Raw genomic sequence first — 25,058 nt, forward strand, 5'->3', positions numbered from 1 at the left:
CCCCTCAGGTACATGATGCTGTCTAACACTACCCTGTCATTTATCTTTCATTCATGCCCACCTCAGTGATGACAATCACCTGGCAAGAAGACCCCGTGCCCCATTAGTGACAACATCAGGGCTGGTTCCAGGGTTTTTGCCGCCCCAAGCGGAGGAAAAAAAAAAAAAAGCCACGATCGCGATCGGCAGCAAGTCGGTGGCAGGTCCTTCCGTCCGAGAGGGACCTGCCGCCGAATTGTCACCGAAGAGCCGGACATGCCGCCCCCTTCCAAGGGACGCCCCAAGCACCAGCTTCCTGCGCTGGTCCCTGGAGCCGCCCCTGCACAACGTGCACAACTCAGTGCTATAATGAGGTGAAATGAATCTCTCAGGGTACCCGGGCACCTTTCCTTTGATTACACACCTGGGGGCAGGAAGAGGGGCTCACCTCCGTCAAGTGGAACAGCCCCCCGCAACCACCTTGTCTCAGTCACAGCTCTGCCAAACGGCTCCAGCTAACCCCTCCCCCATTCAGTAGAATGACACCTACACACTGCGGACAGCTGGAGCCCAGGGACTCTTGGCAGCTCCAGGGCAGGGTTAAGGACCATTGGCAGGCACCTTAACTCCTCATTGATTGGTTTTCAGATGTGAGAGTTTTGCTGAGCTCGACATTGTGGAACAATGCATGGAACCTCTGGGCAATGTTAACGCCACGGTTTGCCAGTGACTTACCACTGACTGCCTGGCACACAAGGGAGCAGGAGATGTGGACACAGCTCTGCTACAGCTTGGAACAAAGACACAGGGTATGAGGGAGGCAACTGTGTTTGTGAGAACCCGAGACTCAGCATCCCAGGAAGTCACACAGGAATGCAGAGACAAAAGGAGGAAGAGCCAGGATGGATCCCTCAGACCTGGGAGTATTAAGGCAGTTGTTGCTGCCAACACCAGCTGTGCCTTCAGCTCAGCTTTGCCAAGCCAACCTGAGGATTCTCTGATGCCGGATTCCAGCTGAATAATAAATGTGACGCCATGTTGCTGCAGATACAGATTGCATTGCTCCCGGCAGGTAACAAACCGTGTCAGCCCCATGCCAAGGGGTTTCCTTATTGTCATAGGTAGAAACCTGCCCAACCCAGACCCCCTGGCTGCTCCCCAATGCAAATAGGGACCATGCGAGATCCCAGCCATGGCATGGGTATAACGAGGAAAGAGAGTGTCCTAGGGCACACAACCCTCACAGGACAGGGCTGGGAGAGACACAATGCTGAGGCAAAGACGAAGCCAAGGAGAGGGGCCCAGACTGGGGGCTCCCAACACAACCCTCAATCGAAGCAATAGACAGAAACTGCAAGCTAGGAAGGAGCTGCAGTGGGAGAGCCCAAGGCTGGGACAGCAGGAGCTATGGGTTGGACTTAGGATAGAGGGGCACCAGCAGAACTGGTTTACCCATGTCCCACCCCAGGCTGTGCTCATGTTTCCTCAGAATTCTACTCCGCTGGCCCCAGGAAATCATCTCACCTCTCCCTGCCCATGGAAGGAGTGCCTTGTGACTGCAGGGATGTGGCTGCCCCCAGCTCCGGGCCAGGCACAGACTCTGTTAATGGTTCATTCACTCAGAGATAAGAGGCTGGAGCAGCCCCTGAGGAAAAGCAAGACCCAGCGGGGACAGGACCAGCTACTGCCAGGCAGGGACCTCACTGCCTCATGGACACCTTGTCTCTATCTTCACAGGCGCTGCCCCTTTCCCTGGCAAAGAGAGACTGTCCAGGTAAGTGGGAGCTATCTGGGCCACCTGAGTCCTGCACAGACCAGCCCTGGCATGGCTGGGGCCACAGACACAGACAGGGCAAACTAGGAGGAGTGTTAGATTCGCTAGAGGGTAGGGATAGGATACAGAGGGACCTAGAGAAATTAGAGGATTGAGCCAAAAGAAATCTGATGAGGTTCAACAAGGACAAGTGCAGAGTCCTGCACTTAGGACAGAAGAATCCCATGCACTGCTACAGATTAGGGACCTAGTGGCTAGGGAGCAGTTCTGCAGAAAAGGACCTAGGGATTACAGTGGATGAGAAGCTGGATATGAGTCAACAGTGTGCCCTTGTTGCCAAGAAGTCTAACAGCATTATTGGCTGTATATGTAGGAGCATTGCCAGAAGATCAAGGGACATGATCATTCCCCTCTAGTCGGCATTGGTGAGGCCTCATCTGGAGTAGTGTGTCCAGTTTTGGGCCCCACACTACAAGAAGGATGTGGAAAAAATGGAAAGAGTCCAGCGGAAGGCAACAAAAATGATTAGGGGGCTGGAGCACATAATTTAGGAGGAGAGGCTGAGGGAACTGGGATTGATTAGTCTGCAGAAGAGAAGAATGAGGGAGGATTTGATAATTGCTTTTAACTACCTGAAGGGGGGTTCCAAAGAGGATGGATCTAGACTGTTCTCAGTAGTACCAGATGACAGAACAAGGAGTAATGGTCTCAAGTTGCAGTGGGGGAGGTTTAGGTTGGATATTAGGAAAGCTTTTTCACTAGGAGGGTGGTGAAGCACTGGAATGGGTTACCTAGGGAGGTGGGGGAATCTCCTTCCTTAGAGGTTTTTAAGGTCAGGCTTGACAAAGCCCTGGCTGGGATGATTTAGTTGGGGATTGGTCATGCTTTGAGCACGGGGTTGGATTAGATGACCTCCTGAGGTCCCTTCCAACCCCTATGATTCTATTGAAGGTTCTATGGTGAGTAAGGGAAAAGCACCCAGACTGGTATGTTATTGTAAGATCTTGACTCTCACAAACACAGCTTAGCAAATTGTGGGGAAAATGTTGTGAAGATGTTTGTTGCCCCTTACAAGAGAAATTAGATTCAGTTGAGGTACTGATCTGCCACTCCCTGAGCTCTGGGAACATCCAAGCGCCACTTGTGCAAATTCTCATCAAAAGTGATTTTTAGATTGAAAAGCTGAAATATTAACTGCAAGGAAGTGCTGATACTTAGGAGGAGAGGAAAATCCACAGGAAATGCTGCACTGAGAATATACCAATTGGGGTAGTTATTGTAGGGTCTCTGGTGGGTACAGGTGTTGTAACCAGACTGGTTTGTTATTGTAGGTCTACCCACAGCATGTGTTATTTTGGCAGGGCTGGATGATTGCAGACACCTGTCAAAGTTAGACTCAGGACTCATAGTTTGTCAGACCACTCTGTTTTATTAGCACAGCGCTCTGCTAATACATTCAGATAATGTGAGCCTCCATGCAAGATTCAAACAGTCTTATTTATACAGATAAAAGGGTGCGAACTAAACAAAGGGACAGAGAGAGCAAAATTGTAAAATATGCATGGAGCACAATATGCATATCCTGCTTCCTTGTTAACTCTTATCATCTAAGACTAATGCTTCACCAATTGCCCTTAAGTGGCAAGTTAAGCAGTTAATGTCTGCTTTCCTGCCCCCCTGGCTTGCAGCATTTCTCATTTCTACTTAAAGGTACATACAGCATTTTTTAATTCATTCTATTTCTTTAATATAATTCATTTCACTTTCACACACCCCTCGTGTCTCCAGGGAGGTGGGGTAGGGGGGAAGGTCACAGGGAACTGATGGGTATCTCCACCACAGGGCATCCCCTGTGCCATCCCTGCTGGAATCTGCCGAGGGCCCATCCACACCACAGATGCTGATCCTGAGCTGCTCCTCCAAGCTGCGGCTGCTGGAGGGGACACTACAGAGGGGCTGCCGCAATACATTGCCGGTGACAAGAACCCATCTTTTTTCCCATGTGCCACTTCCTGGGACAGGGATGGGAGCAGGGCAGAAAGTTCTCTCTCCCCGGGGTGATGGGGTGGAGATTGGGCTGGCTGGGGGCAAGACCCTACCCCCAGGTGCTGGCTGCTCTCTCAGCCGCCCCCTCCCCACTCACATCTCCTGTCTCCCAATGTCCAAACCCAACAAATTCCTGCTGCTCATCCAGCATAGCCGGCGGGACCTCCCCAGCCGGTCACAGGGCAGATTGGCTCCATATCAAACAGTTACACCACAGGCAGGCTCTGTGCCAACCAATCACTGCATGGCCAGGCTCCGTGCCAGCCAATCAAAGACCTGGGTAGCTGTGACTCCCTCCATGATTCCATGCCATCACATGGCTCAAGTGTGTGTGGGGGTCACCAGCCCCTTTGTCCCCCCTCGTCCTAAATCAGGAGAGTAAACCTGGGGTGGTGGTTAGAGACAGGCCCCGCCCCGGCCCTCGTCCCTCAGACTCCCTTCCCCATATCTCTCCCCTCCACATTCCTGCCCTCTCCTTGCCCCTCACCCCAACCCCTAGCATCCCCCACATCCCCCCACTCGCTCCCCAATCGCCTCTCCTTGCTGCTCCTCACATTCCCCTGCCCCCCATCTCTGGTACCCAGAGTCTGGGGCAGCCATCTTCCCTGGCCTCAGCCCCCTGAAATCATTGTGAGGTGGTGGCCATGTTGACTAAGGGAAGCCTGTGGTGTCAGCCCATTGGCAGGGATGGGAGTGGGAGGCCATGTTGGAGAAGAGCAAAAACCTCACCTAATGTGCAGACGATCACGAGATGCTGAAACCCCCCCAATAAATACTGGGTGGCTCCAAACAGAGTTGTGGGAGTGGGAATTGCTGCCCCTCCCCCAGCTCTGACCCCCACCACCTGCATGTCTCTGGCAGGTCTATGGCACTGTGAAGACCATAAACCGGGGGAACCCAGCTGTGCAGGAGGTTCTGGTGGATTCATGGCCCGAATTCAAAGTCTTCCGCACCCGGCCAGGCAGAGAGGTGAAGCCCCTCAGCCACCGCACTGCACCTTGGGAACTGGATGGCTTGGGAGGATGTAGAATGGGACCCGAGGCCTTTCCTCACTAGGGGACCCCAGGACGGGGAGCCAGATTGGCTCCGGGAGGAGACAGGGGCTGAGATTTGGTGCCCTTCCCCCCTAAGGGGGCCCAGGGCAGGGACCAGGCTGGCTCGGGGGAGAGGGGGCAGGCAAATCAGTCATTCCATTGGGAATTCTCCAGTCTTGGCTGTATGTCTTCCCCTACAGGTGGCATCGGATGACTCTGATTTCTACACCAACACATACACAGTGTACTACCGGGACCTAGGTGCCCACCGGGCGCTTCTGGGCAGTGCAGGTGCTGTCAACTGGGGACAGACCTTCCGCATCCTTGTTAACATGTGCCCCAAAGCATCTGGGAGAGTCGCACAGCAACTGAACATATAGGTCCTGTCTGGGCCAAACCCCAGGATCCTGCCCTACAATGCCAGCCCCAAAGCTCTCTGCTCCCCTCAGGCTGCAAGGCTGCTCCCATGAGCCCTATGCAGGGCAGGAACATATGGGGTAGCCCCTTGCCAGTGCTGGGCTGGGGTCAGCTCATCTGACCACACCCTCTTCCCTGAGGGCTGGGGCTGGGGGTTTGGAAGCTCAGACTCCTGCCCCTCCCGACCCATGTGCCAGGCTGGGCTCTCCACACATATGGGCCCTTTTGTCACCACCATTCAGTCCCTTTCCCCACTGCTCATGGCCCATCGCTGCCCTCTGCAGGGCTCCAGGATGGAGCATATGAAGTCTCCAAGGACAGCACTGAGGCTAAGGGGATCAAGCTAGAGGTGTTCCGCTACTTCACCTATTTTCACCCAGATCCCAGCTCCATGCCTGAGATCAGGTCAGTGTCTGCCTGTGTCACAGGGCCCCACAGGGGGCGTCGTACGGAAGGAGGCAGCCTAAGGGGTGGGGGCATTGGCCAGCATGGAACTGGGATTAGGGTGACCAAACAGCAAGCATGAAAAATTGGGACAGGGGGTGGGGGGTAATAGGCACCTATATAAGACAAAGCCCCAAATATCAGAACTGTAAAATCAGGACATCTGGTGACCCTAACTAGGATGCCCAAGATCTGGCTGGCTATTCCTTATACAGGGACAAGGGCATTGGGATCCTGTTGCCACCAGCAGAATCTCAGTGGGATTGGCACTGAGCCCAACCTCCTTCAGGGACACTGCAGGGACCGGGGAGCATAGCCATCGGGTGGGTCAGCCATGGGGAGGGAGATCCCTCTTCAGCGCCTGCACAGGGCCCCCAGCCTCTGCCAGGAAACCCTGATGCAAATGGCTTCTGTGCCACCAATGGCACCCCATCCATGGACCCTGGGGACCAGGCACTCCTTCAATCAGCCATCAGACCTGGCAGGGCTTGGGCAGCGAGAGACCATGCTCCCCCCACATCCCTGCACCATATCTCAACTGGCCCAGGATGGAGAGGAACCTTCCCTGTCCACAGCCTGTTCAGACCTCGGCTTCTCACCCAGGACCCATACCCCAAGCTCTGAGCGCTGACCTTTGGGGCTTGACCCTGTTGCTCTCTGCCCCCCCAGGCTGGACCCGGCCGTGAGGCTCTCGTCCCTGGATGTCTCCCACGCCGACCTGCTGAATGAGACATGGGCCTTTGGGGGGAACGAGAAAAGCAGGAAGTACCTGGCCAGCCTGATCCGCCACTTCCCCAGTGTCTGCCTGCTGGATGCTGCTGGCCACCCGGTCAGCTGGATCGCTTCCGACCCGTTTGGTGCCATGGGGCCTGGCTACACTCTGCCCCAGCACCGGGGGCGCGGCTACATGGGGATGCTGACTAATTTGATAGCCAAGCGGTTGCACGCACTAGGCTATCCCAGCTACGGCTATGTGGCCATGGAGAACTACCCCATGCAGAGGTTGCAGGAGACGCAGGGCTTCCAGCGCCAGCCCAACCTGTGCTACTTCATTCTTCATAACCCAGCAGCGGCAAAAGCCCCCACATTAACCCCCAGCCCAGCACCAGGCACAGCACCCCCGTGAGTCCCCAGCCCAACCGCCCAGGGGACCTGACAAGGGAGCGGGGCAGGGGAGTATGGGGATCATTGTTAGCCAAGTGAAATCAGTAACATCTCCCAGCTCTAGCCTCACATTGGGCCTGTGACCCCCAAGCCCCACAGGCCTTGCCCTCCCGCACAGTCCTATACCCACCTTTAAAGGGTCTGTCCTACTCTTCCGAGCCCATAACCTGCCCTTCTTGATGGCCCCTACCACCCCAGACCCATACACACAGCACCCCTGTCCCACTTCCCTACACTGCCCCATCCCGGCTCCTCTTCCAGACACTCCAGCAACGGCTCAATGATCTTCCACCCAATCTAGCTACATGATCACCTGCCTCCTGCATCCGCTCTGCTCCTCCTCCTGTTTTCCCTGGGACATCCTGCTCAGCGTATTGCATCTCTACCTCCTCCACACAGTGTGTCACCCTCCCCCGACTCTACCAGAGACATCTTCCCCAGATCTCTCTCTCCCCCGTTCCCTGGGGCTTGTCACGTCTCTTGCTGTTGCACCCTGCTCTCATTAGCTCTTTCCCCATCTCCTGGACTATACAAGCCGGGGCAGCTTTAAGTGGGGTGGGAGGGGCTGGGCAATAGGTCCCCATTCAGCAACATCTCCTTGAGCACAGCGTGCTCTAACCCATGATGCTTCTAACCCATGATGGATCTGGCTGTTCCCCATTGATACTAACCAGCCCGAGAGTGTTCCCATGCCAAGGACTCCCTCAAGGGCCAGTCTGTCTCAGTAACTTAAGGGTTAAATACCTCCCAGGGATCTTGATTATCCTCAATCCAAACTTCACTATCCCCAAGGACTCCCAGCCTGAGGTCACACTCAAAAGCAATCCAGATGTGTTAAATTCAGCACCACACAGCCAAGACACCCAAATCCCCTTAACTCCACCCACCGGCATTGACCGATTGCAGGAAGTGTTTCTGGCTTCCTGATCCCAGCTGCAATTAAATTTATTGTTGAAGACACCTTTGAGTATTTCCCCTTTGCCGCGGCAATCCCTGGCATGGCTGGGACCATGTGGGCGAGGGGGAAGGTAGAATTATAGCTAGGGCCACACAGCAGTTTCCCATTTTTCAACCCACTTTTCAAATGAAATTTTCCCAAAAAAGGTTCTGCTTGTTCTCAATGTTGGCTTTGTGTCCAGACACTGAGGGCCTGAAAACCAAAGTGTTCTGGGTGCGTAACCTGGTCTGCGGGGTGGTGTCCACAGCAACAAGGGTCAGGTCAAATATCTAGAGCTTCCTTTGGAAAACTAACCAATAGCACCAGTTGGAGCTGCCCCACCAAATTTCTAGGATCACTAAACATCTTCCCTGGGGGGACTTTAAGAGACAAACTGAGTGTGTGTGAAACAAGAAGAGCTTTGTTAGAGGGGACGGGGAAACCAGCACCCAACTGGGGAGAGCTCAACAATAACAACTCACCTATCTGCAGCGGCGTATTATCGCCTAGGCCGACAAATCTGAGCACCCACGGAGAAGCTCCCCTGCTCCAGCTCGCCTCCTCTGCGAGCGCCGCCACATCCTATTTCTCTTCCCTCCCTCCCAGCGCTTGCACCACGAAACAGCTGTTTCGCGGGGGAGGGAGGGGAAGGAGGGAGAACGCCGCGCGCTGGGGGAAGAGGCGGGGCCGGGGCGGGGATTTGGGGAAGGGTTGGAATGGAGGGTAGGAAAAGGGTGGAGTAGGGGTGGGGCCAAGGGCGGGCAGGGGGGGCAATTATTTCAGGGCCTAGGGGCGGCAAAATCATTAATCCACCACTGCCTATCTGCTCTTATGAATAATAAGTAAACACCCAGTCCTGCCCCTTAGTGTCTCCAGCTGTGTCCTCTTATTCAGTTCCCCGCCCACAACCACCAAACGAGACGTGGCCCCATGTGGGGACTGAGCATAGCCTGCGGTACCTGGCAAACCTGATTTGCAGATTCTTCAGCTTCTTCCCCCGGATGCCACCAGCCACCCTGTTAGCTGAAGCCTCATGAACCCCTTTGGTACCATGCCTCATGACTACACCCTGCCTCAGCCCCGTAGGTGCGGCTACATGCGGGTGCTCAGCACCACGACAGCCAAGCGGACGCATGCACAATGCTGCCCCATCTTTGGCCGCGTGGCCCTGGACAACCTCCCCATACAGAGGCTGCAGGACAGCCAGGGCTTCCAGCTCCAGCCCAGCCTGTGTCATCATTATCCACACCCCAGAGCCAGCTCCTGCCTGAGCCCCCTGACCCAGCACCAGCCACCACTTCCTACTTAAGTCCCCTTCCCCAGCAACCTCCATGGGGCAGGGCTGAGGGCCAATAGGGTGGCCAGGAAAATCCAGGGCAGCGCATTGGGCCCTATGGGACTAGAAACATCTCGCGTCTCTCCAGCACATACCAGTCTCCCAGGGGGGTGTGGTATTGCCACCGGAGCTCTGAAGACAGCGCTGTCACCAGCAGCAGTGCAGGACTAAGCATGGCAATCCCGCGGCCCCTCCCCCTCCAATAGCCAGATTTCATGGCAGTGAAGTTGGTAGGACCCTTCTCATGGGGCCAGCCACTGCAGCCCCATAACCAGCCTCCTTGGATGGAACTTGCCCATAGCTCTATAGACATAGCACCCCACAACCCAGATCCCCTTTGCTGCCCCCTTCCTTGGGCTGTTTCAGACTTCCTAGCAACTGTAGCAGTCTCCCATATAATGAAACTACACGCCAACCACAGCTCCCAGTGCCAGTGTAGGTCAAAGCGGGGGTGTTACAGTATCAAGGAGGTTGAAGGCTGAAAGTTCAAAGCCAACCCTTGGCAGAAGTCGGAGAAGGACCCATGCCTTCTGCTACAACCAGCCTCAGCCACAGGGTTTTTAAACGTATTATTTGGGGGCATGGGGGAAATGTAATTGCAGGATAACAGAAGATTCAGAAGGTGCTTAAAATAGTTACATATAAATAAATGACCTCTGTGAATGCTTGCTAGGAGGGGAAATAGGGATAGAGGAGTTTGGGACTTCAGCAAAGGGAGGAGGATTATGGGGAGGTCAGAGGTTCGGGGTTCAGGTGAGGGGGTGGGATATTGGTACGGCTGATATGATGGTGGGAGGGAGGGTGAGTGAGTGAGTGGGTGTCAGGCACCCCCACATTCTTCCCTCCCATATGTGCCCTGGGATTGGGAGGACCTTTCCCTTTGGGGGTGTCTGAGCCCCACCTCTCTGCCCCCTCACGTGAGCCAGAATCTGGGGGGGCCTCCCTCTTTAGGAGGCTCTGAGCCCCTCTCCCTGCCCCTGTCACTCTGGGGGTGTCTGAGCCCTTTGTGTGTGCCAGAATCTGGGGTTCCTGCCCCTTTATAGGGGTGTCTGACCCCATTCCTTGCCTCCCCACATGTGTGTTGGGATCTGGGGGACCCTGTGCCACTTGGGTGAGCTGAGCCCTTCTCCTGCCTCCCCTTGTTGAAGCCAGGGGACCCTGCCCTTCTAGACAGTAGCTGAGCTCCTTCCCCTGCTCCCACAACACTAGATCAGGTGAGGAACTAAGCACGGGCAGGCTTGGTATTTAGCACAGGCTCCCAAGCACTTACTGAGGGAAGAGGGCTAGATGAATGGAGCTATTGGTCCAGGCTGTATTATCTCAATGGGCACTCTCCTTCAGTTGATACCATCACACTGAGATCCATAGGATCCACAATATCAAAGCAGCTGCTACTGGTTAATTTCATACAATTTTACAGCTGAGCACCAGGTCAGCTACAATTAAATTTGAGATGACTTGTTTAAAAGCAGATTGTTCTAGGTTCTCTAGCATCCCCATGGTTACTTGGATTGTCTTGAAATTTCGGGTGCCTCCTGGGGGTATGACATAGGCTTAGTGACCCACATTTTAGATCATTTGATCAAGGGGTTCCTGAATTACAGCCACCCACCCAAAAACAGCTTTTCTTCAAGTTCACAGCTTCTACCAATGGATTTTGTGCACCCCTGCCTTTGAAAATGCTGATGGCTTAATGGAATTGGAAGGGGAGGGTGAGCTGGAAATGCTGGGGGTGGGGATACTAAATGTTGCAGGGTATGGTGGGGAGGGAGAAGGAGAGACACACACCAGTCTTTTTACACATGTAACAAATAACCACCACATTTTTGGGTCATACACCAACTACACACTCCAAAAGTTACAAAGCACGAGCATTATCCCCATTCCACTATTGCATAATGTGCATGGGGAGGGGGGTAGAAATGCCCAGATACACCCATAACACACCTACTCACACTCTGTCATTGCACTGTACTGAACAGGGGCTTCAACTACCTTCAACTACCTGAAGTGGGGGTTCCAAAGAGGATGGAGCTCGGCTGTTCTCAGTGGTGGCAGATGACAGAACAAGGAGCAATGGTCTCAAGTTGCAGTGGGGGAGTCTAGGTTGGATATTAGGAAAAACCATTTCACTAGGAGCGTGGTGAAGCACTGGAATGGATTACCAAGGAATGTGGTGGAATCTCCTTCCTTAGAGGTTTTTAAGGCCCAGCTTGACAAAGCCCTGGCTGGGATTATTTAGTTGGGGTTGATCCTGCTTTGAGCAGGGGGTTGGACTAGATGACCTCCCGAGATCTCTTCCAAACCTAATCTTCTATGATTCCCTACACTTGCCCGGCACGTAGACACTAAGGGCGAGTTTACACTACAAAGGCAGATCAAGCCAGTGAAAAATCCCCACCCTGGAGCGACGTTGTTACACCGACCCAAGTCCCCGTGCAGACAGCGCTAGGACAGTGGAAGAACTGTGGAAGACATGGCTGCAGCCTGCTCCACATCACATCTGCTCAATTGTACAACCCCTTCAACCTCATCCCCTTCAGGTACGTGATGCCATCTAACACTACACTGTCATTTACCTTTCATTCGTGCCCACTTCACTGATGACAGTCCCCAGGCAGGAAGACCCCGTGCCCCATTAGTGACACAACGTGCACAAGTCAGCGCTGGAATGAGATAAACTGGATCTCTCAGGGTACCCGGGCACCTTTCCTTTGATCATACACCTGGGGGCAGGAAGAAGGGCTCACTGTCCCTGAGGGGAACAGCCCCCAAAACCACCTCGATTCAGTCACAGCTCTGCTGAGCTGGTCCAGCTAACCCCTCCCCCATTCAGTACAGCAACACATAACGCGCTGAGGACAGCTGGAGCCCAGGGGTTCCTGGCAGCTCCAGGGGCAGAGATAAGGACCCTGGGCAGGTACCTTAACTCCTCATTGCTTGGTTTTCAGACGTGAGAGTTTTGGTGGGCTCGACATTGTGGAAGGGCACGTGGAACATTAACGCTGCGGTTTGCCAGTGACTTAGCACTGACCGCCTGGTACACAAGGGAGCAGGAGAGGTGGACACAGCTCTGCTGCAGCTTGGAACAAAGTCACAGGCTGCTAGGAGGTGACTGTGTTTGTGAGAACCCCGGGAAATCACACAGGAAAAACAGACAAAAGGAGGGAGAGCCAAGACGGATCCCATAGAGTTGGGGGTATTGAGGCAGTTGTTGCTGCCAACACGACCGCTGCCTTCAGCTCGGCTTTGCCAAGCCAACCTGAGGACTCTCTGATGCAGGATTCCAGTTAAGTAACAAATGTGATGCTGAGTTGCTGCAGATATGGATTGCATTGTTCCCAGCAGGTAACGAACTGTGACAGACCCTTGTCAAGGAGATTCCATCAGAGGTAGAAACCTGCTACTCCCCAATGGCAATAGGAACCAATATGAGATCCCCGCCAGAGCATGGGCAAAAGAGGCACAGAGCCTCCGAGGACACACATGCCTCGGGGGACAAGGCTGGGGGAGACACAGAGCAGAGGAAAGCAGAAAGCGAAAGAGAGGGACCCAGACTGGGGGCTCCTAGCACAACCCTGAGTCAAAGGAATAAACAGAAACTGAGAGTTAGGAAGGAATTGCTAAGCGGGAGCCCACGCCTGGGACAGCAGATGGTATGGTTCGGCATTGAGGGGCATCAGCAGAGCTGGAGGGGGAGGCCCAGGCTGGGACAGCAGGGGTTGTGGGTCTGGATTGAGGGGCACGAGCAGAGCTGGTTTGCCCATGCCCCACTCCTGGCAGTGCTCATGTTTCCTCACAATTCTACTCCACTGGCCCCCGGAAACCCTTTCACCCTTCCCTGCGCAGGGAAGGAACCCAGTGGTGCCTTGCGACTGCAGGGACCTGGCTGCCCCAGCTCTGGGCCAGCCACAGACTCTGTTAATTCATAGATTCAAGGACTGGAAGGGACCTCAAGAGGTCAAGTCCAGTCCCCTGCCCTCGTGGCAGGACCAAATACTGTCTAGACCATCCCTGATAGACATTTATCTATCCGACTCTTAACTATCTCCAAAGATGGAGATTCCACATCCTCCCTAGGCAATTTATTCCAGTGTTTAACCACCCTGACAGTTAGGAACTTTTTCCTAATGTCCAACTAAACCTCCCTTGCTGCAGTTTAAGCCCATTGCTTCTTGTTCTATCCTTAGAGGCTAAGGTGAACAAGTTTTCTCCCTCCTCCTTATGACACCCTTTTAGATACCTAAAAACTGCTATCATGTCCCCTCTCAGTCTTCTCTTTTCCAAACTAAAAAACCCAATTCTTTCAGCCTTCCTTCATAGGTCATGTTCTCGAGACCGTTAATCATTCTTATTGCTCTTCTCTGGACCCTCTCCAATTTCTCCACATCTTTCTTGAAATGCGGTGCCCAGAACTGGACACAATACTCCAGTTGAGGCCTAACCAGTGCAGAGTAGAGCGGAAGAATGACTTCTCGTGTCTTGCTCACAACACACCTGTTAATACAGCCCAGACTCATGTTTGCTTTTTTTGCAACAGCATCATATAGTTGACTCATATTTAGCTTGTGGTCCACTATAACCCCTAGATCCCTTTCTGCCGTACTCCTTCCTAGACAGTCTCTTCCCATTCTGTATGTGTGAAACTGATTTTTCCTTCCTACGTGGAGCACTTTGCATTTGTCTTTGTTAAACTTCATCCTGTTTACCTCAGACCATTTCTCCAATTTGTCCAGATCATTTTGAATTATGACCCTGTCCTCCAAAGCAGTTGCAATCCCTCCCAGTTTGGTATCATCTGCAAACTTAATAAGCGTACTTTCTATGCCAATATCTAAGTCGTTGATGAAGATATTGAACAGAGCTGGTCCCAAAACAGAACCCCTGCAGAACCCCACTTGTTATGCCCTTCCAGTAGGATTGGGAACCATTAACAACAACTCTCTGAGTACGGTTATCCAGCCAGTTATGCACCCACCTTATAGTAGCCCCATCTAAATTGTATTTGCCTAGTTTATCAATAAGAATATAATGCGAGACCCTTTGAAAAACTGCCAACTCTCCTCAGTTGTTTTCCCCCTCAGTCATGATTCCCATGGGACCTTACCTATCAGCTCTCTGAGCTTACCAAAATCCGCCTTTCTGAAATCCATTGTCTCTATTTTGCTGTACTCTCTTCTACTCTTCCTTAGAATTGCAAACTCTATGATTTCATGATCACTTTCACCTAAGTTGCCTTCTATTTTCAAATTCTCAACGAATTCCTTCCTATTTGTTAAATTCAAGTCTAGAACAGCTTCCCCCCAGTAGCTTTTTCAACCTTCTGAAATAAAAAGTTGTCTGCAATGCAGTCCCAGAATTTATTGGATAGTCTGTGCCCCGCTGTGTTATTTTCTCAACATATATCCGGATAGTTGAAGTCCCCCATCACCACCAAATCTTGGGCTTTGGATGATTTTGTTAGTTGTTTAAAAAAAGCCTCTTCCACCTGGTTAGGTGGCCTGTAGTAGACTCCTAGCATGACATCACCCTTGTTTTTTACCCCTTTTAGCCTAACCCAGAGACTCTCAATACTCCCGGCTCCTATGTCCATCTCTACCTCAGTCCAAGTGTGTACATTTTTAATATATAAGGCAACACCTCCTCCCTTTTTCCCCTATCTTTCCTGAGCAAGCTGTACCCATCCACACCAACATTCCAATCATGTGTATTATCCCACCAAGTTTCAGTGATGCCAACAATGTCATAGTTGTATTTATTTATTAGCACTTCCAGTTCTTCCTGCTTATTCCCCATACTTCTCGCATTTGTATATAGGCATCTAAGATACTGGTTTGATCTTGCCTCCCAGTTTTGCCCTGACCCTCCTTTCTCTCCACCATTATAGCCCTCGCTCCCTCTTGTTTCCGACCCATCTCCCAGGTCTCCATGTTCCCCATTTACCTGTGGGCTTTGCTCACCTGTCCCCGTCGAACCTAGCTTAAAGCCCTCCTCACTAGGTTAGCCAGCCTGTGTCCAAATAGGGTCTTTCCCCTCCTCGAAAGGTGAACGCCATCTCTGCCTAGCAGTCCTTCCTCGAATAGCATCCCGTGGTCGAGGAAGCCAAAGCCCTCCTGACAACACCATCTTCGCAACCAGGCATTCACCTCCATGATGCATCTGTCTCTGCCCGGGCCCCTACCTTTGACAGGAAGAATCAAAGAGAATACCACCTGCGCTCCAAACTCCTTCACCCATTCTCCCATAGCCCTGTAGTCACTCTTGATCTGCTCAGTGTCACACCTCGCAATATCATTTGTGCCCACATAGATGAGTAGCATGGGGTAGTAGTCAGAGGGCTGGATAATCCTCGACAATGCCTCCGTAACATTTCAGATACGGGTCCCCGGCAGGCAGCATACCTCCCAAGATGAAATGTCATGGCGACAGATGGGTGCCTCCGTCTCCCTCAGCAGAGAGTCTCCGACCACCACTACCCTATGTTTCCTATTCGCAGTGGTGGCAGCAGACCTCCCAGCCTTAGGGGTACGAGGCTTCTCCTCCTTTACTGTAGGGTGTGATTCCTTCTCTCCTGTATCAAGAAGAGCATAACGGTTACCTATTACCATGGCGGGAGGGTTCGGAGCAGGGATGGAGCACTGCCTGCTGCCAGAAGTAACCAGCTTCCAGTGTCCACCCTGAGCCATCTCCTCCTCCACCAGTGGTGTATCAGCAGTCCGGTGTACTGGGACAGCTACCTCAGCTGTCTCCACATGGACACTCTCCAGGAATTGCTCGTGGATTCAGATGCTCCTCAACCTAGCCACCTCCTCCTGTAGCTCTCCCACTACATGGTTCATTCACTCAGGGATAAGAGGGTGGAGCAGGCTCCAAGGGAGAGACCCAACAGGGTCAGGACCAGCTGCTGCCAGACAGGGACCTCACTGCCTCTTGGACACCCTGTCTCCCTATCTTCCCAGAGGCTGCCCCTTACCCTGGCACAGAGATGGCTCAGGTGCGTGGGAGGTACTGGGGCCACCTGAGTCCTGCACAGACCAGCCCTGGCATGGCGGGAACCAGCCAGCCAGACAGGGATTGCTACTGTAGGATCTTTGGTGAGCACAGAGCCTGCACACTGACTGGTTTGTTATTGTAGGGTCTCTGGAGAGCACAGGGGCTGCACCCAGACTGCTTTGTTATTGCAGGGTGGGAGGTTACACACACCCTGTCTGCTTTTGGGGTGACGTGGTGACAGACACAGGTAACTGATGGGTTTCTCTCCTCCACCTGGGCAGGTGCCCCCCACTCCACACCCGCTGGAAGCTGCCAAGGCCCCATCTCAACAGAGATGCTGCTCCTCAGCTGCTCCTCCAAGCTGCGGCTGCTGGAGGCGACACTACGGAGGCGCCTGCCTGAGACATTGCAGGTGACATGGCTGTGCCTAGCCACACTGCCCGCAGCCCAGGGCCAGGACTCAACCCTCCCCACACCCATCCATGGGGCAGAGAGCAGGTGAAGGTCCCTCTGACTCCCCTGGGAGATGGGTTAGAGATCAGGCCGGAAGGGCAGGGCCCTCCCCCGAAGATGCTGGCTGCTCTCCCAGCCACCCCGCCCTCACCCCTCATGTCTCCCAAAGTCCAAACCCAGCACCAATTCCTGCTGCTCACCCAGCGTAGCCGGTGGGACCTTCCCAGCCAATCACAGGGAAAGTTGGCTTCATATCAGCCAATCACACCACGGGCGGGCACCGTGCCAGCCAATCACTCCGTGGGCAGGCTCCGTGACAGCAAATCAGAGAGCTAGATAGCTCTGGCTCCCTCCATGGCTCCATGCCCACCACATGGCTCAAGTGTGTGTGTGTGTGGGTCACCAGCCTCTTTGACCCCTGTCCCCCACACTCAGGAACTCCCCTGTGAAACCAGCTCAGGGGCCACAAAACAACTCAGGGGTCAGACCCCAAAATTAGGACAATAAACCGGGGAGGGGGGGAGAGACAAGCCCCCCAGCCCTCACGCCCCATAGGCCCTGCCCCATATTGCCTCCCAACACTCATGCCCTCCACATCCCAACTCCCTCCCTCTCACCCCCAACCCTAGTGTCACCCCACATCCCCCAATCTCTTCTCCTTGCTGCTCCCCAGAGCCTGGGGCAGCCATCTTCCTGGCCTAGGCCCATGAAATCATTGTGAGGTGGTGGCCATCTTGGCTAAGGGCAGCTTGTGGTGTCAGCCACATTGGCAGGGACAGGAGAGGGCAGACATTTTGGAGAAGGGCAAAAAACACCCTAAGAAGGCACTGAAAACCACGAGATGCTGAAACCACACAATAAACATGTGGAGGCTCCTGACATAGTTGTGCGAGTAGGAATTGCTGTCCCTCCTCCAGCTCTGATCCCTAACACCCTTGTATCTCTGGCAGGTTCACGGCATTGTGATGAACATAAACCGTGGGAACCCGGCTGGACATGAGGTGCTGGTGGATACATGGCCCAAGTTCAAAGCTGTCCTCACCTGGCCACGCAGAGAGGTGCCGCCCCTTAGCCATTGCGTTGCACCTGGGGGACTGGCTGGCTCGGGGGGGGAGGGGGGGCGGGGAGATTGGGATTTGGGGCCTTTCCAGGCTGGCTTGGGGGTGGGGGGGTGGGAAGGCAGATCGGTCATTCCATTGGGAGTTCCCCACTCTGCTTCATGTCTCCCCTGGCAGGTGGCATCGGACTACTCTGATTTCTACACCAACACGTACACAGCGTTCTACCGGGACCTGGGCGCCTACCAGGCCCTGCTGGGCAGCACCATCAACTGGGGCCAGGCCTTCTCTATCCACAGTAACATGGGAGTCCAGCTGGAAGCGTCCCGCTACTTCACTTACCTCCACCCAGATCCCAGCACCATGCCCGAGGTCCGGTCAGTGTCTGCCTGCGTCACAGGGCCCAACAGGGGGTGTGGTAGGGAAGGGGACAGCCTGAGAGGCTGGGGTATTGGCCAGCATGGCACTGGGATACCCACACTCTGGCTGGCTATTCCCCATGCAGGGCCTGGGGCACTGGGGTCCTGTTTCCACCAACAGAAACCCAGTGAAATTGGCGCTGTGCCCAAACTCCCTCAGGGACCCTGCCAGCACTGGGGAGCATAGCCATTGGGTGGAGCCAGCCATGGAGAGGGCCCCAGCCTCTGCCAGAAAACCCTGATGCAAATGGTTTCTGTGCCACCAATGCGGCCCCACCCACAGTGCCTGGGGAAGGGCACTCCTGCAAATAGCTATCAGCCCTGGCAGGGCTTTGGCAGTGAGCGACTCTGCTCATCCTGTCCCTTCACCACATCTCTCCTGGCCCAGGATGGAGAGGAACCTTCCCCATCCACAGCCTGTTCACACCTCAGCTCCTCACCCAGAACCCTGGAAGGGGCAGATAACCCAGGGGCGCTTTGTAGAAGGGGCATCTCTACCGGGAAGGGAAATGAGACATTAGGCAAAGCTGCCACTGTGTGGGTTAGTGTCCCATTCCCCACACCCTGAGCCAGCCAACTCCCCACTCCACTTGGCTACAGCATCCCCCTTTCCTGAGTCCCATGAGTTTGGCTGGGTTTCACAATGACCTTCATGGGAATTTCCCTCTGCCGGTGGGGGAAGCCCCCTCTGATTGGCTGCCTCTCAGAGCTGCTGCAGTAAGAGTTCCCTGCCCCTGCCCCTCCCTGCAGTAATGTGACACCCATGTCTTGGGGCGGGGATGGGGAAGGGAGAGGCAGCAGGAATTGCTCAGCATCTCAGGGTGACATCGCTTCCACTCCCCATCCCTTGCTGTGAGCAATGGGGACAGGACAGTGCCTGGGCTTCCTCCTTCCCTGGGACACCTGGCCTGGGAGAGGGGAGCTCGCTGCAGCCCCCACAGGTCTGGGAGGGGTGGAACAACACCACGAGGTGCGGGGGGGGCTGGGGACAGAGTTGATGGGTGACTGGGGGACAGAACTGATGGGGCAGAATGAGTTGCTGTAAGGGAGATGGAGAGATGTGGGGCTAGGAGCTTCTACAGTGGGGCCCATATCACCATAATAAATCTGGGAGTGCTGGCAACACCCCGGGGTGGGAGGAGTTCAACTATCAAGGGACACCAGCAATCACAGTGTAATCTTTAAAAAAGCCTCATGATCTTAGGGCTAACCTCATGATTCTGGGTTCTGACTCCTAATCACTGACCCTTGGAGCTTGGCCCTGCTGCTCTCTGCCCGGCCAGACTGGACCCGGCTATGAGGCTGTCATCCCTGGATGTCTCCCACGCCGTCCTGCTGAATGAGACGTGGACCTTTGTGGGGGAACGAGAAGAGCAGGAGGTACTTGGCCAACCTGATCCGCCGCTTCCCCAATATCTGCCTCCTGGACGCTGCTGGACACCCCGTCAGTTGGACCATTTCAGACCCGTTTGGCCTTATGAGGCATGGCTACACCCTGCCCCAGCACCGGTGCTACATATAGGTGCTGATGAATGTCATGGCCAAGCAGATGCATGCACGGGGCTATCCCAGCTACAGCTTTGTGGCCGTGGAGAACTACCCCATGCAGAGGCTGCAGGAGAGGCAGGGCTTCCAGCGCCAGCCCAGCCTGTGCCACTTCATCCTCCACAACGCAGCACTGCATAGAACCCCCACCCCCAGAGCAGCACCGAGCACAACCCCCGCATGAGACCCCAGCCCAGTCACCCGGAGGGACCTGTCAGGCTGGGACTAAGGGAAGCCAAGGGAAGGGGGTGTAGGAGTCTGGGGATTAGTGTTACACCCAGTGGAACCAGTAACATCTCCCAGCACCAGCCTCACATGGGGCCTGCTATGCCCAGCCCCATACCCAGGAAGCCAGTCTGTCCTACTCTCCTGAGCACCATAACCTGCCCTCCTTGGTGGACTCTATGCCCCCAGACCCATACACACAGCACCCCCGTCCCACTTCCCCTACACTACCCCATTCCAATTCCTCTTCCAGACACTCCATCAACGGCTCAATGATCTTCCACCCAATCAAGTTACATGCTCACTGGTCTCCTGCATCTACTCTGCTCTGTCTCCCCTATTTTCCCTGGGAGATCCTGCTCAGCATATTGCATCTCTAACTTCTCCATAGTCAGTGTGTCACCCAGGGGTGAAACTAACTTAAAGGACTTACCCGTACGCCGGAGTCCTCAGCGGGGGGCGTGGCCTCAACCGGAAGAGGTGTGGCCTTTCAAGATTTAAAGGCCCTGGGGCTCCAGTTGTGGCTGGGAGCCCCAGGGCCTTTAAATCACCCCGGAGCTACCAGCTGCAGGAAGGCCCGGGGCTCAGGGGCTAATTAAAAGGCCTGGGGTTCCAGCCGCCATGGAGCTCCAGGCTCTTTAAATCACCGCGGGAGCCCTGCTGCCGCTACTCTGGGGCAGCAGGGGTCCGGCGGGGATTTAAAGGGCCCGGTGCTCCTGCCACTGCGAGGTAGCGGCGGCAGGGCTCCAGAGGCAATTTAAAGGGCCCGGGGCTCCCCACAGTGGCAGGAGCACCAGGCCCTTTAAATCCGGTAGCCGGGCTGAGTTGCAGGAGACCCGGGGCTCCGGCAGTGATTTAAAAGTCCAGAGGCTCCGGCCACTGCAGGGAGCCTGGGCCCTTTAAAGTGCCGCTGGAGCTCCGGCAGAGGGGCTTGGGCGGCACTTTAAAGGGCCCGGGCTCCCCGCAGTGGCTGGAGCCCTGGGCCCTTTAAATCACCGCTGGAGAAGCCGGTCCAGTCCGGCACGGCGTACCGGCTCTTGCCAGTACACCGTACCGTACCGGCGTACTTTCACCTCTGGTGTCATCCTCCGTATACCCTGCCAGAGACATCTCCCCCGGATCTCCCTCTCCCCCACTTCCCTGGGGCTTGTCACGTTTCTCACCATTGCAGTCTGCGCTCATCAGCTCTTTTCCTCTCTCCTGGACAATACAAACCACAGCAGCTGTAAATGGGGCAGGAGGGGCTGTGCCATAGGTCCCCATTCAGCAACATCTCCTTGAACACAAAGTGCCGGGCATGATGTTTCTAACACACAATGCATCTGGCTGTTCCACGTTGATACTAACCAGCCCGAAGGTGTTCCCATGCCAAGGGCTCCCTCAAGGGCCAGTCTGTCTCAGTAACTCAAGGGTTAAATACCTCCCGGGGATGTTGATTATCCTCAAACCAAACTTCACTATCCCCAAAGATTCCCAGCCTGAGGTCACACTCAAAAGCAATCCAGATGTGTTAAATTGAGCACTACACAGCCACGACACCCAAATCCCCTTAACTCTGCCCACCAACATGGACCAATAGCAGGAAGCGTTTTGGGCTTTGTGATCCCAGATGCGATTAAACTGATTGTTGAAGACACCTTTGAGTATTTCCCCTTTGCGGTGCCACTCCCTGGCACGGCTGGGACCATGCAGGTGAGGGGAATAGCAGAATTACAGCTAGGGCCACACAGCAGTTTCCCATTTTTCAACCAGATTTTCAAATGAAATTTTCCTAAAAAAGCTTCTGCTTGTTCCCAGAAAATGTTGGCTTTGTGTCAAAATACCGAGGGTCTGAAAACCAGCATTCTGGGTGCATAACCCAGTCTGCGGGGTGGTGTCTGCAACAATGACGGTCAGGGTCAAATATCAAGGGCTTCCTTTTGAAAAGTAACCAATACCATCGGTTGGAGCCACCCCACAACTTTCTGAGACCACTAAATATCTTCCCTGGGGGAACTTTAAGAGCAAACACTTCCTCGCTTACAAGCGCGGCATGTGTGTGAAACAAGAAGAGATTTGTTAGTGGGGATGGGGAAACCAGCACCCAACTGGGGAGAGCACAGCAATAACAACTCACCTCTCTGTGGTTGTTAATAATAAGTAAACACCCAGTCCTGCCCCTTAGTGTCTCCTCTTTGGCAAAAGGCCACTTTGGTGCAGCCTCCCAATGAAGAGTTTTCTGACTTTGCAAAATCTTTATCAGACTCACTCCGCGCTGTGGCAGACAGACCCAGAGCACACCCCTGCTGGAAAAGACAAATTCCCCCTTCTCTCTTCCATGCTCCACTACCTACTGGCTGCAGCGTTGCTTAGGGTGACCCCTCGTCCAGGGCACAGTCAGTACAGTTGGTGTGCTCCACTACCACACAAGGCAGCTAACAACATTTCACTGCTCCAACAGCCAAAACTGACATGAACTACAACAACCCAACGTTGATGGTGAGGGGTCCCACAGCTTCCCCTGCCTCCATCCAGAGCCCAGCATCATGCCAGAGATCAGGTCAGCGTCTGCCCACACCACACAGCTCCTGTAGGGTGGGGGTAGGAGCCCAGAGCAGCCTGAGGGTCACTCAAGATCTAGCCAGCTGTCTCTGTCCTTCACCCCATGCCAGGGCCTACGCACAGGGGTCTTTATGGCATCAACAGAATCCCAGCAGGATTAGCACTTAGCCCGGCCTCCTTCAGGGAGCATAACCATGGGGCAGAATCATGGGGTGCAAGATCCCTGCTTCAGCACCTGCACAGGAGCCCCCCATCCTCAGCCAGGAAAAAGCTGATTCAAATGGATTCAGTGCCACTGAAGGGGCCCCACCCACAGCCCCTGGTGGACCGGGCACTCCTGCCATCAGCCATGGGAGGTCTTAGGCAGGGAGTGGCCATATTCTCCCCACCCCTGCACCACGTCTCACCTGGCTCAGGATGGAGAGGAACCTTCCGTCTAGAGCCCATGGAGAACAGGTGGGCACATGGAGAGGGGGCAGATGTGGGGGTAGGAGCTCTAACAGTGGGAGCCCAAATCACCGTAATACATTTTGGAGTGTTGGGAGCCCTAGAAGTCTCACCCACACTTATGGGGGCTGGGCAGCTGGGGATTTGACACTCCTCAGACAGACTGGAGCACACAGTGTCATCGGCTTTGTAAAGAATCTCAAGATTTTGAGGCCTGACAGCCAACTGCTGACCATGGGAGCAGGGCCCTGCTTCCTGAGGCTGTACCCAGCCGTGAGGTTCTTGTCCCTGGACATCTCCCATGCCGACCTGCTGAACGAGATGTGGGCCTATAGGCATAATGAGCAGAGTTAGTGGTTCCTCTCTGTCCTGATCCACCACTTTCCCTGCTCCTTCCTCCTGGATGGTGCCAGCCCATCAGCTAGAACCTCACGGACCTATTCCTGTCCCAGGACAGGGGCCAAGGGAGAGAGTTCACATAGTCCTGAGGTCAGCGTTGGGCCCAGTGGGATGCATAATATCTTCCAGCTTCATTACCATGGGGCCTGCCCTTCCCCTAACCGGCCTTACAGGGTCTGTCCTACTCTCCCAAAGAGTTCTGGGTGTGTCATTCCTTCTGAAGGTGTTGTCTGTGGCAATAAGGGCAGGTTCAACTATCTAGCCCTTCCTTTAGAAAATTAGTGAATACCACAGGCTCGAGCCCCAACCCAGAATTTTTGGGGTCACTAATTATCTTCCCTGGGAGCCTTTAAGAGGCAAATATTTCTCCACTCCCAAGCCCTGAATCTACGTATGAAACAAGGAGGGCTTCCATGGTGGGAAAGGGAACCCAGCATCATCTTGGGAAAGCACAGCAACAGTATGTATCCATGCTGTAAATAATAAGTAAACACCCGCTCCCACCGTATGGTATCTTCAGCTGTGTCCCCCAACTCATTCCTCCCCCACTAGTGTGAATGACCAAATACAAGCATCCCTTCAAAAGTTCCTTTCCCCCTCCCTCCTCTGCTATACCCCACTCACAGTTTGGGGTAGCTAGTAGTATTACCCCAGAGTTTTTGAGCGCACTCTATAAGTTCCACCTCCAAAACCACCTATGGTGATTCTAGCTTGTTAGCACTGGTATTAGGGCATCATTACACTTCACTCTACCCTGGTGTTACTTCCTGCAACTACAGCAAACAATCACCACCTTGTCATTGCCTCACAACAAAGAAGTAGCCCACCTCTTCGCAAAATCTCCCAGAAACAAAAGATCCACAGTACACCATGCATTTGAGCAAAGTCCTTACCACAAAGCATGTGGCCATAACAAAAAAGCACCTTTCTTTTTCTCCTTAGATTAAATTTTATTAGAGAATATTTAGAAAAAAAAAATAAACGATACAGAAAATTTGAAGCGTCAGTTATTGGTCATTGGGGGTAACATACAGAGTATAGGGGTATGTTGGTGTTTTGGGGCTGGGCAGCACACATAGTATATACACATTGCAATGTCCCCAATGAGGGGTGGGTAACCGGTGGGCGGGATCAGGAAACAGTCGATAAGCGGTGAGGGTCTGACACCCATACGGGAAGTAGAGACAGTCATGAGTATAAGTAAGTGGACTGGGTAATGGGGATGGGGTGACCCTCATGTGGCGGGATTCAGCTAGGTTTGGTGGGTTCAGGGCTCAGGGGATAGAGTCCAGCGGGGTGGGGGGAGGTGCACGAGGTCTCCCCGGCTCACTCCCGGTATTGGCGGTGGCCGGTGATGTTCTCGATGTAGATGTGTCCGAGACCATTAGGCGTCTCATGAGCCATGCGTAATGACGGCCCACCCCACAGGTCCTCAGCACGCATTCGTTACACGGGTCCCAGGCACCCAGGGCCCCAACGAGCAGAGCGTCGACGTGCACCTCGTAGCCCTTAGTCCGCAGGGTGTCAGCCAGGGGGGCGTATTTTTCGAGCTTGCGGGCTCGGGCTTTGCGGAAGGCCGGGGTCCTGTTCTCGAACGGAATCGTTACATCGACCAGGATGATCTTTTTCCCCACCTCGTCCGTGACGACGATGTCCGGGCGCAGTGGGCTGTCGGTGCCGGGGACGGTGTGGTTGACAGTGATCTCTCCCAGACGCGGGTTGATGGCCTTCACTAGACGGTCCTGGACGGCGTTGTGGCGTAGCTGCCAGGCTCTGGCATGGGGCTTGCAGCAGCATAGGATGTGGGGCAGGGTTTCGTTGACGTACCCGCACTTCCTGCAGCATTT

At 54.2% G+C, this 25,058-nt stretch overlaps 1 protein-coding gene and 1 pseudogene across 3 annotated transcripts in view; both read left to right on the forward strand.

Moving 5' to 3' along the window:
- The window catches only part of LOC101952840 (glycine N-acyltransferase-like protein 3), a 57,894-nt gene extending 50,076 nt beyond the window's left edge, over positions 1-7,818 (forward strand). Inside the window, exons 2-8 of one of the 3 annotated variants that reach the window (XM_024114853.3) lie at positions 628-1,051; positions 1,469-1,753; positions 3,596-3,728; positions 4,661-4,768; positions 5,034-5,124; positions 5,535-5,655; positions 6,364-7,818. In XM_024114853.3, coding sequence (XP_023970621.2) covers positions 3,651-3,728; positions 4,661-4,768; positions 5,034-5,124; positions 5,535-5,655; positions 6,364-6,820 — 855 coding nt within the window. In that variant the 5' untranslated portion in view covers positions 628-1,051; positions 1,469-1,753; positions 3,596-3,650 and the 3' untranslated portion in view covers positions 6,821-7,818. The remainder of the gene's footprint in view (positions 1-627; positions 1,052-1,468; positions 1,754-3,595; positions 3,729-4,660; positions 4,769-5,033; positions 5,125-5,534; positions 5,656-6,363) is intronic. The other 2 variants (XM_065591730.1, XM_065591733.1) reach the window with 2 other exon arrangements.
- Positions 7,819-16,458: 8,640 nt separating this feature from the next.
- LOC101933095 (glycine N-acyltransferase-like protein 3) lies at positions 16,459-19,576 on the forward strand (annotated as a pseudogene).
- Positions 19,577-25,058: the final 5,482 nt, after the last annotated feature.

Source organism: Chrysemys picta, chromosome 4 (genome assembly GCF_011386835.1).
Source record: "Chrysemys picta bellii isolate R12L10 chromosome 4, ASM1138683v2, whole genome shotgun sequence".
In the NCBI taxonomy this organism is placed as follows: domain Eukaryota; kingdom Metazoa; phylum Chordata; order Testudines; family Emydidae; genus Chrysemys; species Chrysemys picta.